The 23,812-nt window shown below is 40.1% G+C and overlaps 1 protein-coding gene across 1 annotated transcript in view; it reads left to right on the forward strand.

Moving 5' to 3' along the window:
• Nucleotides 1-23,812, forward strand: part of LMX1A (LIM homeobox transcription factor 1 alpha) — a 153,023-nt gene that overhangs the window by 124,184 nt on the left and 5,027 nt on the right. Inside the window, exons 4-8 of the mRNA XM_082266472.1 lie at nucleotides 402-634; nucleotides 11,793-11,953; nucleotides 13,936-14,013; nucleotides 16,100-16,175; nucleotides 20,064-20,228. Of these exons, the coding sequence (XP_082122598.1) occupies nucleotides 402-634; nucleotides 11,793-11,953; nucleotides 13,936-14,013; nucleotides 16,100-16,175; nucleotides 20,064-20,228 (713 nt within the window). The remainder of the gene's footprint in view (nucleotides 1-401; nucleotides 635-11,792; nucleotides 11,954-13,935; nucleotides 14,014-16,099; nucleotides 16,176-20,063; nucleotides 20,229-23,812) is intronic.

A 23,812-nucleotide genomic window follows, 5' to 3' on the forward strand; every position in this document is an offset into this window, starting at 1 on the left:
TTGATAGACTGGCGATGACCTCAACAGTTTGTGTTGTCTTCATCCAAACACAACATTTCATGACCTGGTCATTTATTTAACTAAAAAAAAATAGATCATGGTATTGTGCTTTGACAAGGATATCGTGTATAAGGCTGGCCATACATGTTCAATTTTCTTGTACATTTTTCTGTTAGATTTACCACAAACCACATAATATGAGGTCAAAGCTAAACAACACTTTCACTTGTATCCAATTAGGCAGGCCTTTGTACAACATAGTTGAAGGTAAATTTCAAGAAAATTGTATAGAAAATTGTATAATGTATCGCCAGCCCAAAGGGCAAGGTAACGAGAAAATACCTAAATATTTTTCAGTCCTCATGTGTACGTTATTAGAACTTTTTCTCTTTTTCTTACAGACTCTTTGCAGTGAAATGCGGGTCCTGCCTTGACACCATCACTCCCAGTGAGTTTGTCATGAGGGCACAAAAGAGTGTTTATCATCTCTCGTGCTTCTGCTGCTGTGTATGTGAGAGGCAGCTTCAGAAAGGTGATGAGTTTGTGCTGAAAGATGGACAGCTTCTCTGTAAGAGTGACTATGAAAGAGAACGGGATCTGCTCAGCCTAGTGAGCCCAGCGGCTTCAGACTCAGGTATGTCTCATGCAAAGTGAAACAAATCAACTCCAGGGACTTCTTGCTTGTTTTGAATAAAGTGGGGAGGGGGTTAAAAACTCTGTTGGTCGGTTGCACTGTTTGGTATGTTTCCCCTAACTTCCTTTCTGAAGACACAAAAGAATATTGTCAATAAAAATACGGGGAAGCTCATCTTTTCCCCTGTGCCACCTAATGCTCGTACCTAATGGTAAATCCTTAAAGAGTGCCCTTTCAATTGACTTGATCTTTTTTTAATAGTAACGACTTCTTTTGTTTTATTATCAACATTTCATCGTCAATTCCTGCAATAAGACTGTAAAACAAATTATATCTAATAATTTCACTAAAGTATTTAATAGTAAATAACATGTAATTGTGAGCATACGCGTTTGACTTTACTTTGGGAGAAAAAATGGTGGGCCAGAGCATACAGCAACTGATCCTCATCCTCTACACCCAGATCCCATTTTGCACAGAAGAAAACAAATTTTGTTTAAAAAAAAAAAACAAAAAATGCTACTGTTGCTTTTTAATGAGCTTCCTAAACAGTTTTCCATATAGGCTATATAAACAGTGTGTATTTTTAATTTTAGATTTAAAAAAAAAAAAATACTTTTCAGAAAGAACACATTTTACTTAGTATTTATTCATTTTTTTTGGATTAATTTGTCAAACCTGGCTATTGAACCTTAGTTGTAGGTGGCCTGGGCTTTGTGGCTTCTTGTTACATTTCTGGGTGCACATTTTGTGTTAGACATAAGCAGTTAGAAAAAAAATCTGCTTTTCTTTTAAGTGTGTTAGAAGTTGATTGCTTCTTTAATTGTGTATATATATATATATATATATATATATATATATATATATATATATATATATATATATACACACACACACACATACATACTGTATATATATTATATCGCAAGATATCTATATGTCTATAAAAGTGTGGAAACTTTTTGAAGAAAACACATATATATATATATATATATATATATATACAGTATATATATATATATATAAAGAGAGAGAGAGAGATGCAATTTCCCTGTGGAGCAGGGATGCTTGAGGCTGTACAGTTGCTGATACAATGCATGTAATTGAATGGAATTCTATTTGGAAGTAAAAGAAATTGCATCTGGAGATTGCATCCTTCTTTACTGATACTTATTTGGGGTGGATGAGTGAGAGCCCTCCTGTGTTTTGGACTGCTGTATACAGGGAAAGTGACTCGCCCTACAAGTATATATATATATATATATATATATATATATATTTGCTAATTCAACAGTTTTCTAGTTTTCTGCAGACTCAGTTTTGAATTTGGCTATCCACTGTCATGTTCATTCTCCATGATTGGTCTTTCTTGCTTTGTATCACTTTCTGTATCCTTCTGATGTCTAACTTTGAAAGAGCTCTCTGTAGACAAGAGGGTAAGAGAGGGGAAGCATAAGTTAAACCCAATTTTATTGGAAAACGTAGAAAGGAGTAGAGCCAAGCCACAGATCCCATATGCTGCAGCTAATCTCCAAAGCTCACACTTCAATTACAGCCTCTGTCAACTCAAGCACTCAATCCTATGTAAACAGAACCAACTCAAAAACCATCCCCATTTCCAATTAAGTGCCCTAACTCTGCTTCTTCTTCTGATTCTCTCGAACCAACAGAGGCAATGATTTTAAAGGAAAGAAAGAGATTGGTAAGTGCAGCTTCATTATTCAGGATGCCCCCTATTCTTCGTCTTCATCTCATACTGATAATAAACATCCTTTGTACTATATGGACCTTACAATTGTCTAGAGCCATCCAAGACCAGCTCCTGTAAAGGTCACCAAGCACAATATGGTTTCAGCTTCTCAGGCAGGACTAAGAGAAGAGGGTTAAGGCTTAATTAAGTATCCCTTCTAGTGCCTAAGACATTTAAGACTGCAGATTTCTCAGTAATTAAAAAGTCTCCCCTTGTTGAATTTGCATTGGTTTTAAGAGCTCTTTACTATTATTCAACTTGAATATCATCTTTTCTGGCAGGTGGTGACAAGCTGTGCGATATTAGGGTGTCGTAGTGGAGAGCTCCCAGTGGGCTCTTGTTTGCTCTTTCCCAGTCTTACTTCTTGGTTGGTCTTTTGATAGACAGGCCTACAATGCATCGATACGCTGCTCTAATTGCACATATAGAATAAAATATCAAGTAGCTTACCCAAGAAAAACATTTTATTTTCACCTTATAATCAATATATATGAACCAGCATATTAGAATATTTAACAGTTTGAATACTTTGTGATCTCAAATCACTTGATTCACTAAACTACTTACTTCTTAAGACTTTTTGAGGCTGATGGATTAAAACCAGAGAAAAATAGCACAAAACTGAAGTTGTTGTCAATAGCAGTTTTCACTTTTCATCTTTAGGCAAGAATAAACAATGATTCTAAATGGTTACCTTGAGCAAAACTTTTTTTTTCATAAATCAGCCCTTATTCTTTTTATATTAATTTTTTATTCCATATATATCATAGCCCTCCCCTCTTCTGGGAGTGTATTTACTGTCTGTTTGGCCCAGCACCAACACTCTTCCCCTCACTGCCCTACAAGGGATGTGTTTTGGGTCGACTAAGAGTCTAACCAGAACCTGAGCTGGTCCCAGTTTGTTGAACCGGCCAACAGAAAGGGCAGATTTGGCAAGTTATTCCCCCAGATTGAACCCTTAGCTGACACAGGCAGAAGCCATTCTTCTATTGGTGGCTTGCAGCTTTTGATAAATCTCTTTAAGGAAAACAAAGGTCCATAAAAGACCCTTATCCCTTTCGCTAGGCACCTCACCCCCATTATGCTGTTCTTACATCCTGTTCCCCAAAAAGGATGTGGAAGTCTGTGAGGGACTTTAGGGAGGTCACAAATTTTGAGCCATACATAGTACTCCCATTCACGAAAAAACATAAATAGAAAACCCCTACACTGTGGAAAATTTTGTTTATTGTGAAAGAAATGTCCCCCAATGTATATCCAACATCAAGTCCAACAATGTAAATCCACATCAATCCCATTGAGTGAATCCCGGAGATGTTGACTCTTAGACCTACCATGCCTGACCATCTTAACCTGCCGCTACTCCTTTTGCAAGTGGCAGGAACCCAGGATCACTGCCGGCTTTTTTACATACAGGAGCTGATGGGATACTGGGTGATGTAATTGACCAAATATAAATTGAGCTTGTAGAGAACTGTCATTTAGAGGTGGTAGTGATAGCAGCACTAAATGATAGATCCATGGGTTTGTGTACATATGGAATCCGGGGAGGAACTGACATTTAGAGGTAATAGAGCTACAGCTGCTCAATGATAGTTCCCAGGCCAGTGTTTGTAAACACAAAATGGCACTTTTAAATTAGTACATCTTATTGCATTTGCATCTTTACATGCAGGATTACAGCAATCTCCAAGCACGTTATTTCGAGGATTTGTGTGTTTTTAGCGTTGCCCTTTAAATGACAATAAGCAATTCTCTCCCCACTGAACAGTATTTAAAAATCTTTTTTTTTTTTATTCTGTACATGTTCCACATGGCATTTAACCCCCCCCCCCCCCGCCTCTTAGCTAAACCATACCACTACCAACTCCCTCCCTACACACACACTCCAATTTCTTATTTACCTCTACACAGCTAGGGCCTGCTTTGGTGTTTACATCCTTGCCAACAAATTTCTCCCTCACTGCTGCCCATAAACTTGAATGGGATTGTATATTAAGATTACATCTTGATATACTGCCCTACTAAAGTGAATTTCATCAATAAGGATGTGGGGAAGTTACTGATATGTTAGATACAGGTTAAATAATAATAAACCTATTAAATAACATTTAACCTATTTAAACGATTAAATGATAAAAAATTAAAACCTGTCCTTTGATCAAATTTAAAAACACATCCAGGGTCCTCAACCACTGCTAGAGGTTTCAACAGACCATTTCCTGGTCACTGTGCTACCTCAGGAGCAGTACACTCCTGTGTAGCATATTACAGAGTGATGGGCTTATCCCAGAACTGGAAACAATGGGATTTTTGTACTTACCGTAAAATCAATTTCTTTGAGTTCATTGATGGACACAGTGCTCTACAAGTCATAACTAGTTGGGTTATATTGCCTCCGCCAGGAATAGGACTAGACAGAACAAAAAGCACCTGGCTATGCTTATGGGCTGTCTTCTGCTGGTATATAACCCCCCCCCCCCCCCTGCTCTAGGTAATCAGTTTAGTAGCAAGCAGTATTAGAAGTATCAGAACTCCATAGAGTGGCGGGTGCTATGTCCGTCGATTAACTCAGAGAAATGGATCTTACAAAACTCCCATTTTCTCTTTCGTTCATAGACGGACACAGCGCTCCATAAATCATAAGTAGAGGGATGTCCAAAAGCAGTGGCAAAAGGAAAATTAGGGGTGGGGAAAATAACCCAAGGGTAAACATAAGAGCCCTTAACCAAGGCACAGGTGCCTTAACCAGAGTCACAGAAGCCCGTCTGAAAAATAAAGGTTTAAAGAAAAAACACCCCTCAAGAGGGAACAGCCCCTCTTTAAAAAGCAGCCTGCAAAACTATGCAGCCAAAAGAAGCATCTGCAGATGCCAAAGTATCTACCTTATAGAATTTTGTGAATGTATGCATGGATGACCAAGTGGCCGATTTGCAAACTTACGATATTGAAGCTTGATGACAGAAGACCCAAGAAGCACTCAGCGCTCGAGTAGCATGCGGCTTGACAGGGAAAGGTGGCACCTGACCTTTAATGGAATAGGCCTGAGTCACCGTCTGTCTGAACCATTTGGAGATGGCAGCTGAAGAAACGGCCAGCACTTTTCTTGGTCTGTCCATAGCCACAAAAAGAGAGCCTGGCCTCCGAAAAGACTCAGTAGCTGCTAGATCTTGTGTATGGACCACAACCAAGGTATGCAAAGCAAATTCCTTGGGATAAGCCGGCTTGGGACACAAGGAAGGCAACACAATGTCCTCATTCAAATGTAAATCAGAGACAACTTTGGGCAGGAACAATGGACAGGGACGAGGAACAACTTTATCCCTATGGACCACTAAATAGGGACTATGACCTGATAATGCCGCCAATTCCGATACACTGCAGGCTGAGGTAATAGCTACCAAGAATGTCACCTTCTGGGATAACGCAGGCAAGGGAAAGTCTCAAACATTCTCAAATTGAGGTTTCTGGAGAACCCAAAGTACTAAACTTAAATCCCATGGCGTCAAAAGAGACTGTACAGGTGGAGCCACATGTCGAGCCCCCTGAATGAAGGTATGAACTAAAGAGTGTGTAGCTAGGGGTCATTGAAAGAAGATTGCTAAGGCAGACACCTGGCCCTTGATGGTACTCAAGCCAACTTCTAATCAACGCCCTGTTGAAGAAAGGTTAAGATCCGAGCCACAGAAAAGGATCGAGGATGAGCGTCAATCAACTCACACCAAGAATTGTATGCTTTCCACGTACAATGGTATATCTTGCTTGAAGACAACCTCCTTGCCTTCACCATAGTAGGGATCATTGATCCAGGCTGACCTATATCCCTTAGTACCTGGCTTTCAACAGCTAAGCCATTAAAACCAGCGACTGTAAAATAGAACGGTAGATCAGCCCTTGGGAAAACCAGTCTTCTCTGAGAGGAAGCCCCCAAGGGACGTTTACAGCCACCAGGATGATTGGAAGATCCTCGCTCTTTATTCCTCGCAGGAACTGCGGAAGAAGCCTTAGCCGAGAATGATTCTGGCCTTACCGTGTGGCATCTGTCAGAGGACATGGGAAAAAGAACTATCTTTGTGACAGCAGCCGGTGAATCGTGGCCTGTGGTCCCTGAAGTTTGTGCAGAGGAAGGACCTCCCTGGTCAGAAAAAGACCTATCAGACCTAGGTAAATCAATTCCCTGGACAGTGATAGGGGGACCTTAGGTAGTTCAGACATCCCCTGAACCTTTGCAGGAAATAAATCCGTACAAGGAGACTTAGAACCTAAAAAACCTGAAAAGGACAAGCTTTATCCCCATTTCTGGGTACCCCCAAAAGAAACATTTTGTGGATCTCCTTGATGCTTTTTTCAAAGAAGTCAACAAGGCCAGAAACCAGCAAAGATGTCCCCCCACCCCAATAATGGGTGAGGGCAGACCTTCATGCTGAAGAAGTCTTGTCTGCTGGTCCGAACCTCCCGGGGAAGATTTAAAAGACCTATTTCCCTTATTCTCTGTCCCAGAAGCACAAAATAATTTTCAATGGGCTGTCTGTGGCGAGGCTCCTTCCCTTTCCTTGACTGTGGCAGGAAAGTACTCTTCCCCCCATGATACCCTTAATGATTTCATCCAGGGTAGCCCCAAACAAGTGATTGCTTAGAAAGGGCAGATCAATGAGAGCTTTCTTAGGGGCTTGGTCTGTGGACCAATTCTTAAGCCACAGCACGCGCCTAATCACCACCCCTGAAACAGAAAGTTTGGACAGCACAGGAGCTGTATCCAAAGCTGCATCACAAATAAACTGGACCAACTGGTCTGCTAAATTAACATAAGCAGCAGGGACCTACTCATCCCCCAGGCCCCAAAAGGTTGGCCCATTCAGTTAGGGTCTGAGACACCAGGGCTGAGGCAAAGACTGGCCCAATGAACAAACCAGCCATAGTAAACATGCTGTATGCTGCAGCCTCTGCTTTCTTGTCAGCCGGGTCCCTAAAGGACGGAGTTTCCTCTACTGGGATCATGGTTGCTTTATTCAACCTGGAAACAGGAGGGTCCACCACTGGTGGACTAGCCCACTTTTTTAAAAGTGACCACTCAAAAGGGTAACGTACAGCAGCGTTTGGGGACCAAAAGGGTCATTTTGATTGTTCCCATTCCTTACAGGAAAACCTGTCAAAATAAGGCACATAAGGAAACACCTTTGGAGTACGATGTGACTTGTGCATACCAAACAACACAGCCATGTCCATGGCTACATCAGCCGCATCCTCCATTTTTAAAGTCTCACACACACTGCAGTGATAAGTGCGTCTACCAGCGGTTTTTCTTATGCTACTGCGACCATGGAGGAGTCATCCCTACTATTGGATGGATCAGGAGGTGTAATATTAATTCCCCCCGGACAGGCCGAGTCCACAGCGGCATTAGGCTCAGAATCAGATGAGATAGCCTGAGCAGGGGAAGGTGGGGTGCGCTTCCTCCTGGGCCTTTGCCCACATGTCACTTCCACCCGGGACACTAAGGAGTGCAGGACCACCATCAGTGCAACCATGGGAAGCTGGCTATCCGAGGGACCTACCACCTCCTTGAGGGGGTCACTGGGGGAGATGTGACCCTGAACTTTTATAAGGAAAGGAAGACCTTGCAGTACAAAAACAATCTTTTGGCACCACTAAAGGATCCCCTCAAGCCTCAGGTTACCTATCAGCAGAGAGAGAGATAACAGGGACCCCAAAGAACCACCCTACCGACCAGAGGAGCGCAGAGAATTTCCAAACCAGCATCATCATGAACGCTATCTCTGTTCATATGTCCCGGGCACAGGAAGAGGAAACTAAGGAGGAGGAGGAGGAGGAAGAGCTTTGGCATCCCCACGAGGCTTCAGTTGTCTCCAGCATCTCCCAGACTAAGGGAAAATTACCCCCGTGACATCATGCGACTACACAAACATGGCCGCCAACTGGAGACTAGCCAGACTAAGGGAAAATAGCCACTATCAGCTACAAACACTGAAGCATGCTGCGAGGATCTTTCTTGCACCCTCTGCAATGCTGCACCCTCTGCAAGGGGACCCCCTCTGAAGGTAGGACACACATTTCGGTGAGACTCTGCACTGGTCTCTGCACTGGGACTCCCTAGACTATACCCACACTGCAAACCGCAGGGCATGCACCTAGGGGTCTCCTACACTGGTTCCCCTCCTGACTACCAGGACGAGACACACATTATCCCAGGACCCTTACAGAGTGGGGATAGCGGAGGAAACCCCAGGGGTCTCTGCTGCATTGACTGCCCTGGGACCCCCCCCCTAGACTCTAGGTCCAGACAGGGGGGAATGGGAGCTCAGTGAGGGATTTAAGCATGGGAGGAGGAAACCTGTAGGCAGGTCCGACCGTCACTGGAGGTTACCCGCGTCCACCCCAAAGAAAACCACCAAAATTGTGCGGGTAACGCTCCAGACAGAACTCCTCGCCACTGAAGTAGGGAAGCTGTTGGCCAAGGGACCGCTGCGACTCAGACCCAAGCCCAGTCGTATGCGACACGACAAAATGTTTAACGCATGGGCCAGCCACTGTCCGTGAGGCTATGTCGCGGCCAATCTAGCGCATAGCTGCGGTCTTCATGCGCTCACTGGCTGGGCTGGGGGGACCACTGGATCTAAATTATCCAGCCCATTCCCAAGCCCGGCAGTTGATACTAGATCTCCCAAGAGAAAAAAGCAAAAAAGATGTAAGGAAGGAGAAAATTTCTAGGACCAGAGATCCCAGCCGGAAGCCTACGTCCTTACTCCTGACTAGACAGACTAAAACTGGTTACCTAGAGCAGAGGGGGATTATATACCAGCTGAGGATGGCCCATGGACATAGCCAGGTGTTTTTGTTCTGCCTAGTCCTACTCCTGGAGGGGCAATATAACCCACTAGTTATGATTTGTGTTCGTCGATGAACGTAAGCGAATGAAGGATTTTGTTCTGCCATACTCACTTTAAGAATAATATAAATCAGATCTTAATAGGAAAACCCTGTGCTGATTATCTCCTATTTGGTTAGTAATTAAGAGGATATTTACAATACCGTACTATGTTCTAAATCAAGTCTTGTGGACTTATGAATTTGCTCTTTTAATTCCACGATCAGTTCCTTTCCAAATTGGCTGTAATGGAAATCTAGAAAAAGTGTTATTAATAATTTATGTTCCATTACAGGTAGTTCATGAACTAAAATATTCATTAGTTTTGCAGATAAGCCTCACATTTTAAATCAGTCCCTTAAGAAATATGTTTGAAAGAAGTATTTAAACAACACAATAAGGAAATGTCTAGCTTTAAAATAAATATTTAGCTCATGTGCTGAAATCCATTGCATAGCTTGCATAGTCAGCCTAAAGTGGGACTAGTAAAACTGTCATATGTTTTTCCCCCAAAGCCCCCCTTATCTACACCACCACTTTAGTATTGAAACATGTAGACCTTGGTTTTCTCCGCGTGGCAGGCCCATGTGATGCTATTGCTTTTTCCACATATCTACTTCCTACCTGGCTAGGCATAGTGTTCTGCATGCTCTAGCTTGACCTCAATAGGCTGCTCAAAGATCCATCTAAGTACCGATATATAGGCAGAAAACGAAAGCCTAAGCAAACATCTAGCGGACCCATGGCTCTACATTCATATGGGGTCTAAAAAGTCAGAACATCTACAAAATTCATCTTAACCAAATCCAATGTGGTAGTTTGGGGTGCACTGTCATGCTTTTGGATGGAATTACATCCTCTTGTCTTAGGATACTGCTCTGTACAACTTACTATGGTGCTCAGATGTAGAAGGGATAGGCCTCTGTGGTTGGTAAAGCGGGAAACATAATAGGTTGTATTTCTATAGCTTCACAGTAAATCAGAAGCAGAATATATGGCCAGCTACAGAATATTGACTAGCCTATTCTTTTAATACCACATGACGCTCTAAAAAAGTATATTAAAGGAAAATGAATAAAAAATTCAAGGCAGTAACAATTGTGATCCTTATTTATAAAAATGTCTGAAAAAAAATAATGTCTTTTTTAATTTTTGTTATGTATTTTTAAATTTGTCTGAAGGAAGACACCTGATTGCCATTGTCATTTTTCCAGTGCATGGTTGAAAGTGAAAGATTCTAATTGATACTCTTACCACAAATAAGGCTCATAAAAATCATCACCTTCTATTCTAAAATAGAGTATATACATACAGTTTTTTTTTAGCGTTTGCATATTGATGGAACGTATTAAAAATTCCCTTTTAGGTTTTTTATTATTGTCTATACCCTCTCCCCCTTTCTGACCCATTGACTGTTGTAACCCGAACAGAAGGTGATGGACATTTTACATTGGTCACCAAATCAGAAACAGGGGGAAAATTTTCAAATGGGTAAACCTGTTACACTAACAACTAATTTATTTTTTATTTTTTTACATCCTGGAGAGACTTTCTCTAACCTCTTGTTCTTCTGCAGGGCAAAAAGTGAAGGATTATCACTCTAATCAATGGGACAGTAACCTAAAAAAATAGAACAGGGGTTTTAAATACTCCCTACCCTACTCGACCTAAAACTATTACTGGGCTTGAAATATATTTTAACATATCCCTTCACAAAATGCTTTAACTATCTTCACAGCCACCAATTAGATTCAAGCCTGCGGTGGAAATTACAGTTGCATAATGAAAATTCCAATCTGATTGATTGTTTGGGGACAGCTTTAGAAAATTGTTATTAAAACAGGCCATGTAAAAGATCAAATAATATTATCAACTCCTTAAAATGCTTGTAGAAACTACATCCCTTGTAAAATAATTGTTTTCAATAAAAAACAAAATAAGAATTTGGCAAAGACATGCAATGTATTACTGGTTAATAGCACAAATGGAAGCAAGAGTATTGGGCATCTTTGTCTTCTCTATGAAAAGGTTGGTCATGAGTACAGTAGATCCGCATGCAGCAGAGGCGAGTATTCAAATGAAGAGATATTTTTGCATAAGGAATGGTTATTGTTACATAGAGGGACAGCTTGATTGTTAATGATAGGACTACAGAAAGGTTAGTGTGAGGATAGTGTAGGACAGGGTTGGTCATTAGTACAGAGGACCACCATGCAGGAGAGGTGAGTATGCAAATGAAGAGTTATTTTTGCATAAAAGACATTTAGCGTTACATAGAGGGATAGCTTGAGTGTAAGTGCTAGGACTACAGGAAGGTTAGTGTGAAGATACTGTAGGACAGCATTCCATTAGCTTGGAGCCTTGTGCCAAAAAATACCAGCACAGACCTTTTGCTGCTAAAGCTAATTTGTAGGCACAGGTTCAGCAAAAGTATAACATTTTGCCTACAGCTGTTTGAGTTTATTCTGTTTGAGTTTGCATTCAGTTCTTTTGAGTTTGCATTGTCTTTCCACTTGCCACAGGTAAAAGTGAAGATGATGAAGATGGCAGCAAATTTGAAGACAGCAAAGGAGAAGATGGCAAAGATCAGAAAAGGCCAAAGAGACCCAGAACCATTCTGACAACACAGCAGCGTAGGGCCTTTAAAGCGTCATTTGAGGTCTCCTCCAAACCATGCAGAAAGGTGAGCTGATACTTTGTCCTTGTTAGTAACCCCTTTAATCTTTGAATGACAGTGAACCACATATTTATTTTGGTTTGAACATAGTGAAACTTATTGACTTATATATAAGTAAACATCCATCACTTATTTAGGAACACAGGTCTCTGGGTTCATTCAGCAAGCCAATCCCTCACACAGTTAGAAAGCACCCCCCAGGGACACATTTAACCCGTTGATCACCCCTGCGGTTAACCCCTTCCCTGCCAGTGTCATTAGTACAATAACCGTGCATATTTTTAGCACTGATTACTGTAGTAATGTCACTGGTCCCCGCAAAAATGTGTTAGGTGTCTGATTTGTCAGACGCAATATCGCAGTCCCGCTAAAAATCGCTGATCGCCACCATTACTAGTAAAAAAATAAATAGATAAAAATAGCAAATCTTTCCCCTAGTTCAAAGACATGATAACTTTCGCACAAACCAGTCAATATACACTTATTGGGATTTTTTTAACCAAAAATATGTAGCAGAATACATATTGGCATAAATTATGCAAAAAATTTGATTTTTAGTTTTTTTTTTTTTATTGGGAATCTTTTATTTTTTTTATTTATTTTTTTTTTCAGAATTGTCGCTCTTTTTTTGTTTATAGTGCAAAAATAAAAATTGCAGAGGTGATCAAATACTACCAAAAGAAAGCTCTATTTGTGGGAAAAAAAGGACATTCATTTTATTTGGGTACAGGGTCGCAGTTAAAATAACGCAGTGCCGTATCACAAAAAATGGCCTGGTCATTAAGGGGGAAAACCTTCCAGTCCAGAAGTGGTTAAGTTCGGTTTCAGTGGGCTTTTAACAGTTTAAAACACCTGATTTTCTTTTACATTAAAGTGCTGGTAAGCTAAGATTCTGATGCAACAGAAAGTAAAAAGGAAAGAGCTAAGATTTCAATAATGTGTTGTGTGCTTTGAAAATGAAACTTCTCCAAAATGCTTGTAGCTAAAGAGATGAATTAGGGATCAATTTAAAGTGCTTTTACTGTTTGTTCAGAATATGTAAATATGTTGGAATGCATTAATTGACACAGGTTCACTTTAAAGCAAAATTAAACTTTATTGGAGGGGGTGAGGTTTTGCTATAACGTATGTACAGCATACAGTAATTGCAGATTATAGCACACACTTACGTCTTTCTTTGCTGTCCTCCAGCAATGACTCATTCAGGCACCTATCACCGCTGTGCCCCAACCACTGTACGCTCTGCTGTCATTTTTTCCAGGTCTAGTAATGGTTCTCTTTGGTCTTTGGGCATGCACTTATCTCGTTCCCAGCACCTGCTGCATTTCCAGGTATCTGTAAGATACCTGGAGTGAGCTGAGAGTGTACACTAAGGTATAAGCACCGTACAGTGTACACACAAACAATTTCTAGGGAAAAGAGGAAGAAAACAGGAACCCAAATTATTAATTAAAATAGACAATCAGCCAAACCACATCTTCTGTTTTAATTATGCGTGTAAGCTGATTGGCTGAATCACCCGCTGGGCTCAAGTCTTTTGGAGACTCCAGTACCTTCTTGTAATGACCTTGTCAGGTAGAAAGTCCTGTGGATATCAGGTATAGGGACCTCATCGCAGATATAAGAGAACAGCCTGTGATAAAATTCCTTAAAATCTGACTACAATTAAAATATCAGTTTTGCTGGCACTGACCCTATAGTTAAAATAACATGCTTATGAAAATACACCACATTGTGGTGTATGTGGGTGACCTCAAATTACAGTAGGCACCCCTTGCTAATGGATTCCAGAAAAAATGTATCTGTCTTTTGCTATGGTTCATATACTGTATATTGTACCCCTGGTATTGCACATTTATGCATGTTAATAAGCTAATTTTAAAAACAAACAAACAAAAAAAAAACACACACAATTTTTGGAGAAGGTGGTGTGTGCTTGCTTGCCTGCTGTCTAATATGAAAAATTATTTGATTTTTCTTTGGTTAAGGTGAGAGAGACACTTGCGGCAGAAACTGGCCTTAGTGTTCGTGTGGTACAAGTTTGGTTCCAAAATCAAAGGGCAAAGGTGAGACACTAAGCAGACGTAATCAATGTCATATATTACAGTGTTTAATATAGCAAATGATTCTAATTGATGGGTTATATCGGTTCTAGAGACAATTAACACTTCCACATCTCAAATAGATCAGCGAAAAAAAACACATGAAAGATATATATTGCATATATCTAAGAAGTAGGGGACTTTTAAGGAAGTGTTATTGTCAAAAAAGTGAGCAAAATACAACCATAGTTAAAAAAAGTATATCTTTTTATTCAAATTCCATTTGATGAAAAAATCAGTAAAACATTAAAAATTCAACTGAGAGATTACAGCTAGATGTAGACATAATATGGTATGTAGATGGGGTCCGACGTGTTTCACAGGGTACTGCCTTTTCAGGAACCAGAATTTTTCATCTACAACTATACAAAAAATATACATTATACATCCCATTTTTTAGATAAACACATAACATGATTGTGTATTCATAATTTAATGCTCACCAAAGGAGTCATCATATGTTGATACTGTCTCTCAGTAGCAGGACACACTTACGTGTTTTTTCGCTAAAAGAGCAAATGAGTTTGATACTATTACAGTTTGGAATAAAATTCTTATAGGTTTGAAGATTTTAGTCTCCTGAAGACTGCAGTATTTAGTCTAGAGTATTTAATATATACATAATTTACTTTGACTTATTGTATTTATTTATACAGTGTTACAAATTTATAGATAGTGCTTGTTAGACAACATCATACCATTATGTATGCTTTAACTCCAACTATCGGTCTAATGTCTTTACCGTAGATATGTGACTGCGGTTAACACTGGATCTGCTTTTGGATGGTAGGAGGAAAACCCCATACAAACACAGAAAGAATGTACAGAGTACATACATATGAATACCCTATTGGGCAATAAACCCAGGCCCCATTTTGTCAGCCAACACAGACTGCATACAAATGATGACCCTAATTGGCAAGAAATGCAGGCCCCAGTCTTGTCAGACAAAAGATATGAACACTAACCTTTTATTTTCCATTTTGGGTTAGAGTGTATGGTCAATTCAATACTTTTTCTTTGTTTTGGCTAGTGTGGGGAAAGTTCTGCTAATACCCTTAGCAAGACTGCTCTACCCTTTGGCTCCCGTCAGCGCTTTAAGGGGTTGTGAATTCCGGGTGGCGGGGCTTGGGACCATGTGGCCACTGTGATTGTCTGTCACGGTAGTCACATGTTTGGAAATCTCCCGATACCAAGCAGCGATCAGGAGCTTTTCGTGGGCCACCGGTCACTGTGCCAGGAGCGTGCAGGGGGTGCGCTCTTGGCACAGCTCTATTTGTGCCAATGCACGCAAATATGCGGCTGCTCTGTGTCAAGGCCTGGTTGCTGAGAGGCTGCATATTTGTGTGCGCTCAGCGCCTAGAGGTTAAAGAGTTACTCTCACTTCCTGTCCTAGTGACAATGGCTTTACCAGACAGGAAGTGAGGCAAACTCTCCAAGCAATAAGAATGCTTTTCTGTATTTGAGTAGGGTATAGCAAGAACCCCTTTTTAGATTTTTATTTCTGTTTGTGTCCTTGTTGCAGATTTTCCCTCACTTCCTGTCTGATGAAACGGTTGTCAGCAGGACAGCAAGGGTAGATGTCTCTAATGACACTCCAGAAAGCAAAAAAACCTTCACAGGAGTTCAAATTTGTCTGCTCTTTCCAAAAATAGAAAAAATGGTTTACATACACAAGCATGTTATCTAAAGGATTTGTATATTTTCCATTTTACCCTTGAAGCTACTTGAAATGATCCTCAGGTTTGCTAAATTTTGAACAACTTTTACCAAACCCTTAAATATTTGAACCTGGACAGATTTCCCCATCGCTACCTATTATAATAGCACTTTGATAATTGTTTGAAAGAAGTGAGGAAACTGCATACTGATAATGCTAAAGTCTTTATTATTTTGATGCAAGTACAGATAATTTATCTTGTTGGAGTTGTATAAAGAGTACACAATGCAGTTCCCGGACTAGATATTTATACACATTACCTGAAGGAATTACTAGAATAGTACGCAAGCATGCTTATTTTTTAGAATCTTACTTGTGTACTTTACTTAGATGAAGAAGTTGGCAAGGAGACAACAGCAACAACAACAGCAGCAAGATCAGCAAAATCCATCACGGATACCAGCAGGTATGGTAACAATTCTTCCCGGCAATGCATTCTTTAATGAGTCATGGGCTGGCCCCTCAAGACTTTCCTGCTGCTGAAAATTTGTCGTCACTCCTACCGGAAAGATTAGGGAGAGGGGGTCTCCTTTTACAAAAGTATTGCAAGGCTTTCAGACGCATCTATATTAAATTACAATTCACTTACATCAGGTAAACAGGGATACAAAGGGAAAACATAGGATTTTGACAAGGGGGTTAAAAAAGTATGTTGTTTGCATACATTTCCATATGCCATATTCCATACACTGAATATTCTTTAAATCAAAAATCCTCAAACTACGGCCCTCCAGTTGTTGTGGAACTACACATCCCATGAGGCATTGTACAACTCTGACATTTACAGACATGACTAGGCATGATGGGAATTGTAGTTCCTGAACAACTGGAGGGCCATAGTTTGAAGACCCCTGCTTTAAATTATAAATACAGTTTATTAACCACTTTACCACCGGAGGATTTTGCTGTCTTACGTCTGGGCCACTTTTTGCGATTCGGCACTGTGCGACTTTAACTGACAATTGCGCGGTCATGCAACGCCGTACCCAAACGAAGTTTACGCCCTTTTTTTCCCACAAACATAGCTTTCTTTTGGTGGTATTTGATCACCTCTGCGATTTTTATTTTTTGCGATATTAATAAAAAAATGCGACAATTTTGAAAAAATAACAATATTTTTCTACTTTGACAGCTTAAAAATATCCAATATATTCAATTTTTGTCATATATTTAGGCCAAAATGTATTTAGCTACATGTCTTTGACAAAAAAAATCATCAATGAGTGTATTTTTAACCGCTTTAAGACCGGAAGATTTTACCCCATTCCTGACCAGGCCATATTTTGTGATTCGGCACTGCCTTATTTTAACGGACAATTGCGTGTTTGTGCGACGCTATACCCAAATTAAATTGATGTCATTTTTTCCCCCACAAATAGAGCTTTCGTTTGGTGGTATTTGATCACCTGTGCGATTTTTACTTTTTGCGCTATAAACAAAAAAAGAGCGACAATTTTGAAAAAATAACAATATTTTTCACATTTTTTTATATGAAATTCCCTCCCAGAAAAATGTAAAAATCTAATTTTTTTAACATTTTTTTAACATTTTAGATTTGTTTTCTGCTACATATGTTTGGTAAAAAAAAATCGCAATAAACGTATTTTGATTGGTTTGCGCAAAAGTTATCGCAGCTACTAACTATGGGAAATTTATGTCATTTTTATTGTTTTTTTTTTTAACTAGTAATGGCGGCGATCTGCGATTTTTTTTTGCGGGACTGCGACATTGTGGCGGACAGATAGGACCCTTGACTGACATTTTTGACACTTTTGGGGGTACCAGTGACATTACTACAGTAATCAGTGCTATAAATATGCACTGTTACTGTAAAAATGACATGCTGAATCCTGCAATCTGACCCTGCCTGTCACTTAGGAGATCTGCCCGCTTTGTTTACACAAGCGGGCGGTTCTCCACACTCGATCCCCGACGATCGGGGAAGAGCAGCAGTGATCACCGCCTCTCTTCCCCTGGCCCGACTCCCGCTGTGACTGAATACAGCGGGAGCGAGCCTCGGGTGGCGCACACGCGCCGCCGAGAGAGGGGAATGTCTGGTGAAGTAGGTCTACGTCGCCAGACGATAACGAGCCACTGTGCCGCAGTAGCAACACCGTGAGCAGTGTTAAAGTGGTTAAGATGATGTGTTATATGATCTGTTTTTTTCTGTTAATAATCCTGACTAAAAAAAGACATAGACTTCAAAAAGTTTTGCTTCTAGAGAGGACGATTTTACAAGTTTTCTTCACATTTTTGAGGGTCTTACTTTGGAAGCCAAGGATGCATATTCTGGATACCCGCAACCCTCTTATGACAGCAAAAAAATAAATAAATAAAGGGCATATCATATGAATAATCCCAGCAGTGTGAAATGATTGATACAGATTCAATATAAGGTTAAAATACAGTACTTTATTGTTGAATAATTAAAATACTGCAGACTGTCAATAAAGGTTTAGCTTGCAGTCTCAAAGATCATGAGTGGTCTAGCTAGCTTGACGAACGTTTAATTCTGAGTGCAACTATATCATCACATTTCCATTATGACAAGCTTATCCTGATAAACTATGGCATGATTCAGAGCAGGACTCCCACTGGTTATCCCAATGATAGCAATATAACTATTCAGACAATACATGGTAGACATTTTAATATGCTTGGTACAGTAAAACCTTGGTTTGAGAGTAACTTGGTTTGAGAGCGCTTTGCAAGACAAGCAAATTTTTTAAATAAATTTTGACTTGATATACAAGCAATGTCTTGATATACAAGTAGCGTCATGTATAAAAAAGAAGAGAGGAGCCTCTAAAGTGTAGCAATATGGTTACATTTAATGAAGGTTCAATATTTAGCAACTCACATGGTTGATGATTAAAACAGGCACATCTAAGTATGCAGGCATCTGGGGTAAAGCTGTCCACATAGACCATCCTCTGCACAGCCATCTTCATCATCCCTTCCCCGCTGCACTCCACAAGTGATTCAAAGCCTCACTTTCAGATCACTCTACTGCAGGCTATTCTTCCCACTCATGATTGCAGACTGACAGTGGTGAGAGCCAGTGGTTCAGAAGATGGTCTATGTGGACAGCTTTACCCCGGATGCCTGCATACTTAGGTGTGCCTATTTTAATCATCAACCATGTGAGTTGCTAAATGTTGAACCTTCATTAAATGTAACCATATTGCTACACTTAGAGGTGCCTCTCATCTCTCTTATATTCTGTAGCTCTGCTAGATTTTGCTTCCAATTCCCCATGGGAAGGCTGCATATTGTGGATGGACATTTTATGGTTACACAACCTATCACATTGCTATATTCTTTGTATATAGACTATAAACTGAAGGACTTGTGGAACGAATCATCTGAGTTTCCATTATTTCTTATGGGGACATTCGCTTTGATATAAGAGTGCTTTGGATTACAAGCATGTTTCCAGAACAAATTATGCTCGCAATCCAAGGTTTTACTGTATTTTGAAATCTTATACATCAAATAGGCTGTGTGAATACTTAACTTATTGTTTTCATAAAGAAGACCAGTCATGGAAGAATAATGTAGGCTGACAATACTAACCACTACTTCTGACATTGCTAATTTTGTGGTGGTTATTTTTCCAAATTCAAGAACCAAAATATAATATGTTGAAGGATACCAGTCCTTAGATATGGTGGTTGCATTAGTTTCCTTTTTTTCAGGCTTTTTTCACCCAATGAATCAATCATTAACACACTTCCTGTACATGGGTGACAGTACTCACCTATTGTCCTCTGTCAATGGAGGATCAGTATTACCACCTAGAGCAGGAAATGAAAGAAGACCTTCCTCTCTCTTCATCTCCATAACCCTGGGTAAAAGTGTTCTGTTGTCCTTAAAGAGAACACTGACCATACTGTATATAGCAAAACATGTATATATAAACATGTGTATATTTAACAGATCAAAAGGCATCAGATAAGTAAAGTTCGATGTTAGGGTTTACATACAATTTAAGCTTTGGCTTCAGTACTTTGAGTCACAAATCAGGAACAAGTGCAGAAATAAGGCCATTTTCATTACTTTCATCATTTGCATGGTTGTTCCAGGTTTGTGTTCCTGAGATCTTGAAGTCAGACTCAATCGGGAAACTAGCATTTTTAAAAGGAATATGTTTTTCCCATGTAGGAATCAACATACAATTCGTTAGAATATGTGCTAGCATCAGCTTCAATCCTGGAGTTTGAAGTTTTTCTATTTTGTCCACATTTAGTAAATGTATGAATTAAAATTACAATGTCTTCTTAATGTCTTACAGCTCAAACACACAGTTCAAGTAACTCCAGTATTGAAGGGATCATGAATGTGTTCACATCTCTTCCTCAACAACTACTGTCTGTGGAGCAGAACATGTACAGTGCAGACCCATTCCAGCAAGGGCTCACACCACCCCAGATGCCAGGAGACCACATGCATCCTTATGGTAAGGGTAATCCTTTTTTCCTTTCTATAGATCTGTTCTACAATGATTGATTTTTATTTTCTTTAAATATAGTCCATGTATTCCGAAAAGAACCAGTTGACATACATTTACCAGAGTCTCACAATAAAATTCTGTAAAGGTTTTAATGCCGAGTTAAGGACAAAATACTGAAGATCAGCCTATTATTTTTATCTTTTGCATATGTAGAAGGGTGGCAAGAGAAGATCTAAGCAGGAATTACCAATTAATGTAACCAGTGTAACTTAGTCTTACTGGATTCTCCCCAAAAAATATGTGAATTCTCCACAAAAAGATATGAAGCATATAGAGTGGGCCAAATGAATGTTGTTTGGCCTAGGGCTGGTGTAAAGAGTTATTTCAGAGACCAAACTGCCCTGGGGTACATGTAGACATTTTGTAGTTGTAGTTGCTCTAAATCAAGTTTCCGGAATGTATAATTTAGGTCCAAACTCAGCACACATCAAAGCATTGATTAGCATGGGTGTTGGTTAAAGCGATAGTAAACACTGCTTGCTCGTTTGTACCTATAGGTAAGCTTATAAAAAAGCCTACCTGTAGGCAAATGATATCTCCTAAATGTGCAAATTTTGGGAGATATTCCCTACTTCAGCAGCCAGTAACAAAAATTGTGCATGCACACTATGGCATGCCGTCCCTATCAAAGCACTGTGCCATGGCTCCCGTGTGCATGCACAGGAGTCATGTCATCGTGCCTCAGCCTGCGGACCTGGAAGGAGGTTCCGGTGAAGATGGAAGCCTTATCAGCAGTACCAGTACCCCACTTAAGGGCTTTGTTTTAAGGTAAGTCTTTCTTAATGTGCTAGTATTCAATGTATACTAGAACAATATGCCATTACCTTGCAGGGGACAAGTTTTTTTTTTTTTTTGGGGTGGGGAACTTTACTACCATTTTAAGATGCTTTGCGTTGTGTTCAGCAGTGCAGCCAAGTGCTCATGTTAAATAAATGCTATAAGAAGCAGTCGGGGATGCTTCTGCGGATACTACAAACACAGCATGATGGAGCTGAGACCAGAATGTCCAAGCGCTGAAGTATAGGGATAGCTATGCCCCTGGCACTCAGTTGTAAATTACAGAGATAAGTCCACAAGGTGGCATGCACCTCGTTGGCCTTAACTAGTAATCCAGAACATTTTTCAAACTGGCTGAATTTCTGGAGTTAAGCTTCAAGTTGTCATTTTGAGTCATTCTTTAAAGTGTATTTCCACTTTTGCAGTTAAATTTGAGAAACCTCAACTGTATGTCTGTTATGTGTTCCCATTCACATAACAGAGTTTAAACCATTAAACTAAATCTATAAGCAATGTCTATTGCTTTGAAAAGATGGCAATGTGAAAATAAAGAAAAGGGACAAAGCAAGGAACTTTTTTTTTTGCATTACCAAACAATGCACCAACCAAGCCTTGAGATCTGTAACCCTTTGTTAGGACAGAAAGTCGTGTACATCTAATTTACAACTGAAAATGAAAATCTGCCAGCACAGTACAGACAGAGTTAATTATCACAAACATAAATCCTCAGTCTCCTCCTTAAAGCTGAACTCCAGGTATTATCTTATTTGCATAGTTACTGTGGTACAGCTTGCACAAAGTAAGAGATATCAACAAGATAAAAACCAATGCAAAGAGGAAGGCTGCAAAAGCCAAAACGCATTAGCATCTTTTGTATCATGCTTTTATACATGTAGCCAATAAAAGAATTTTCTTTGCAAGACCACTCCAAGTTGCCGACTTTTATCTTATTGATATCTACTACCTTGGGAATTGAACGGCCCAGCTAGAGCACCGGACTCCAGCTCCTAGATATAAAACATAGCGGTTGAGCTTGGGTAAAACTTTTATATATAGCTATCTTGCACAAAGTAAGTATGCTAATAAGTATGCTAATTCTAAACCCCAGGGACCACCATGGAAGCTGGAAATCGCTGTAGTAGTGTGCACTGCTACAGTAATTGCTGGTATCTTTCAGCTATCTTCAATGAATACAAGGCTTTCTCTGACTGGATGTGGTGGAGATTATGATGTTCCTGCCTCTCCTATCCACCTCTTCCAGTCAGAGAACATTTTGTATTCATTGAAAAAAATATAAGGTGTTCTGTAAATGGCAGCTGAGTGACTTCCTGTGATCAGTATGCAAAGGAGCTGCCACACATGACCCAGAAGATAACGGTGGTTATTGTAGTAGAAGCTACAACTACAGTGATTTCCAGCTTCTAAAGTGGCCCATCAGGTAAAAACATATGCATACTTACATTTGTCCAAGCTCTTACATAAAAAAGAGAATAATGTAAAAAGCCAGTAAAATGATAAGGAGCAATGTTTAACCACTTAAGCCCTGGAAGATTTTACCCCCTTCCTGACCAGGGGTTTTTTTGCGATTTTTTACTGCATGACTTTAACGGACAATTGCACGGTCGTGCGATGCTGTACCTAAACGAATTTGACGTCCTTTTTTTCCCCACAAACAGAGCTTTCTTTTGGTGGTATTTGATCACCTGTGCGATTTTTAATTTTTGCGCTATAAACAAAAAAATAGCGTAAATTTTTCAAAAACAACAATATTTTTCACATTTTTTTATATGAAATTCCCCCCCCAAAAAAATGTAAAAATCAAAATTTTTTAACATTTTTAGCTAATTTGTTTTCTGCTACATATGTTTGGTAAAAAAAATCACAAAAAGCGTATTTTGATTGGTTTGCGCAAAAGTTATTGCGTTTACTAACTAAGGGAAAGATTTTTGTCATTTTTGGTGGTTTTTATTTAATGCGTAATGGCGGCGATCTGCGATTTTTTTGCGGTACTATTTATTTGAGAGGGAGGGGTGGTGTGTGTCCCTAGGGGCGTGATTCTTACTGTGATTGGCTGTGGCTTGAAGTGTAGGAACAGTGATCAACGGTCCTACATAGTAGAACCATATGATCACTGTTTCTACACCAGGGAGAATGACAGGCGGCTTGTTTACATCAGCCGCCTGACTTTCTCCCTCTGCACCGACGATCGGCGAGTGACCGGCGGACATCGGGTCCGCCGGTCACGCGCACGGACTTGCTGGGGAACGAGCCGGGGCGGGAGCGCGCCTCCGCGGGAGCGTGCTCGCCCGCTATAGGCTCCCAAGCAAGTGACAGGCTAGTGACGTATATATACATCACTTTGCCTGGCCGGGGCTGACTGCCGACGTATATCGTCGTGCGGCGGTCGGCAACCGGTTAAATATTATTTCAAGTTATACTATGTGAATGAGAACACGTAATAAATATAAATTAGGTGCTATCGCAATTTGTCTGAAAAAGTAAAAATACCCTCTGCATCTCTGCATCTACTCTACCTCTAGAACAATAACATTTTCCTTTATAAAATCTGGTCACATGGAAGTCCCAGCACATACAGTACCAACAGCAGCTTCGAAAAAAAGTGCACACATACAGTTGGATGCTGGACCGTTTTGATGTAAAAAAGCTTCAACATGTCCAGGAAGCAGGGCTGCTGATGGGGGGGGGGGAACCACCAGTCCTCCTGTAGGGAACCTGGGCATACAGGGGGGCCC

The sequence above is a fragment of the Pelophylax lessonae genome (assembly GCF_965119305.1).
Source record: "Pelophylax lessonae genome assembly, chromosome: 8".
Taxonomy (NCBI): domain Eukaryota; kingdom Metazoa; phylum Chordata; class Amphibia; order Anura; family Ranidae; genus Pelophylax; species Pelophylax lessonae.